Here is a 2,820-nt window from a genome sequence, read left to right on the forward strand (position 1 = left end):
CTAATAATCCTCCACTTCCACAACAGCTCTGCTAGGGGCACATTCATTCCCCTGAAGCTTAGAACCACTCACAGGAAGGAGGGGGCTTCCACTGACTCAGGACTGCCCTTAGCACACAGGCTGCTTGTGTCCCTTTCCCTGGGGAAAGCACTGGCTGACCTGAGGGTGTCATGGAATATTTCTGCTTCCTCCACCCTGATTGGACCCTGGTCTCCAAGCAGACCATGCCCACAGACTCATATCCTATATATCTAACTATCAGAAACCTGGGGCTGGGACACATTTGTCCCTAGCTGGGAAGTCAGAGGACTATAGCTCTGGTCTACATTCTAAGTCCCCAGAACTGTCACAAAGCATGCCTCTCCCCACCCCCCTCAAAATGCAACTTGAGGAGAAACCCTACTTCTTCCTAAGCCATCTGCTTTCTAACTAGGCTGAAAGATTTGGGGAACTGGGTTGGCATCCCCCATTCCTGGGGCTGAGAGGCACCTGATTACAGGTAAAATTCAAGTTCCCTATAGATAAGGGGTGCAGCATGTTCTCAGAAAGCAAGTCCTGTCACAGGGAAGAAGTTAATGGAATTGGGGTCTGGCCACAGTAGTTTGGCTCTTCCCACAACCAGGCTGGTGCTAAGAGTACTAAACATGCACATCTCCACCTGCCCAGAAGAGCCCTTTGGTCCTGACTCCTAAGTGGGGAGTTGGGTGACAGGCTTGCTGCCATGCAGCTGCAAGCAGGCAAGGCTAGACAGGGCAGGAGGTGGCGCCAAGGCCTTAGGGCAAGCAGGCTGCCACTTGGTAGGCACCCTCTGCAGCTGCAGCGGCAGCACTGTGCTGGGCACTGTGCTCCTGTAGCAGCGCCACATCCAGAAAGCGTTCACCACACCACACACACTTGAACTGCTGCTCTCGGGCATGCACACCCTGGTGCTTGTTGAGATGTTCACGCTGCTTGAAGGCTTTATCGCAGCTGGGACACTTGTAGGGCTTCTCACCCGTGTGCACCCGCCGGTGGCGCTGCAGGTCTGAAGTGTACTTAAAGCGCTTCTCGCAGTCCGGACACTTGAGTGGCTTCTCCCGGGCCGGGTCACAGCGGTGCTGCACGAACTCAGAGGAGGAAAAAAAGCGGCGCTCACACAGGGTGCAACGCAGAGGCTTCTCTGCCGCAGCACAGTGTGACAGCTGGTGCTTCTGCAGGGCAGATGCCCGCTTGTAGGCCTTGTTACACACGGGACACTTGAAGGGCCGCTCTGTGGAACTTGGTAGGCACTTGTGCCGCAGCAGCTCAGCTGACTGGTCAAAGCCCTTCTGGCACACCGGGCACTTGAAGAGAGTCTCCAGGGTGTGCACATGCTGGTGATAGAGCAGGTGGCTGGGCTGCCCAAAGCCCTTCTCACACAGGCCACACTTGAAGGGTTCTTCCGTCTTGTGTGTGCGCCGGTGCCGCATCAGTGCGTACTGCTGCTTGAAGCCCATGGGGCACAGGTCACACTTGAAGGGCCTCTCCGCACTGTGCGTGCGCTCGTGCTGCCGCAGGTCCGATGGCCGCTTGAAGGCCTTCTGGCACTCCCCGCAGCGAAAGGGCCTCTCCCCACTCGGGGTGCATGGGTGCTGCAGCAGCTCTGACGACTCTTTGAAATGCAGCTCGCACACATTGCAGCGGAACAGGTGGTGCTCCCCGGAATGTGCGTACATGTGGCGCACCAGGTGGGAGCGGTGCTTGAAGGTCTTCTCACAGACGGCGCACTTGTAGGGCCGCTCGGAGCTGTGTGTGCGCTTGTGGTGCACTAGGTGCGAGGACTGACTGAAACTCTTGTCACACAGCGTGCACTTATACGGCTTCTCTCCAGTGTGGATCCGCTCGTGCCGGGAGAGCTCCGACAGGTGCTTGAAGGGCTTCTGGCAAATGGGGCAGCTATAGGGTTTTTCTGGTTGTTCCACAGGGGCTACATTAGTGGGCGGAGGTGCTGAGGGCAACGATGGGGCAGTAGTGGTGACCGGCTCAGCAGCCTCTGCTGGCTTGTAGGTCTTATCACAAATGGAGCACTTGACCATGCCAGTGTGGGAGCTGTGGTGTTGGGCCAGTGAGGTGAGCAGTGAGAAGCCCATTTTGCAAACACCACAGACAAAAGGCTTCTGCTCCGCCTGCACACACTGGTGCTCCAGCAGGTCGGTGGCCTGATGAAATATCTTGAGACACTGTGTGCACTGAAATGAGCGGTCATGGCCTGCCAAGCACTGGTGCTCATGTGGGCTGGACAGGTGTGCCAGATCATGGCCACACACACCACATTTGGGGCCTGGCTCCCCTGCTTGCAGAGGTGCATGCTGTGGGGGCTGCAGGCCTGGGTCGGGCTGCAGGAGTATACCATAGACAGCACAGCCCAGTGGGTTCTCAGCCGTGCCGGGGGGCAGCGTGTGTTCAGCCAGGGCTGGTGGTGGCTCTGCATGGTGCTGAGGCTGTGGTGCCTGTGGTTGTTGTGGCTGAGTCTGTGGTGGCTGCTGCCAGCTTTCTGACATGCTTGGGAAGATGAAACTGGGTTTGGATAGTAATGGCTTCAGTTTCCCGCTTAAGGTGAACCTAAACCTGAGGGAGAAGCTACCGGATCTCAGGAACAGACAAGAACCTCCCACAAGGCACGGAGGTCTTGTCAGATAGCCCTTGTCATTAGCCAAGAAGATAGACTACAGGACAGGGGGCTCTTCGAGACAGGGTCCCAGCAATGCCAAGAAGGCTCTGCTTTCCCCAGTAATCGGTTCTGTAGGGAAGAGAGACACAGTGAACTTGCAGCAGGAACAAGTGGCTCTTCCCTTTTCCCGT

The 2,820-nt window shown here is 56.8% G+C and overlaps 1 protein-coding gene across 1 annotated transcript; it reads right to left on the reverse strand.

Moving 5' to 3' along the window:
• Positions 1-773: 773 nt before the first annotated feature.
• ZNF319 (zinc finger protein 319) lies at positions 774-2,519 on the reverse strand (the record flags this gene model as incomplete). Its single annotated transcript, XM_080936656.1, has 1 exon — positions 774-2,519. The coding sequence occupies one exon, from the start codon at positions 2,517-2,519 to the stop codon at positions 774-776; it is 1,746 nt and encodes a 581-aa protein (XP_080792782.1).
• Between the last annotated feature and the right edge of the window lie 301 nt (positions 2,520-2,820).

This window comes from Micromys minutus (genome assembly GCF_963924665.1).
Source record: "Micromys minutus genome assembly, chromosome: 24".
Lineage (NCBI taxonomy): Eukaryota > Metazoa > Chordata > Mammalia > Rodentia > Muridae > Micromys > Micromys minutus.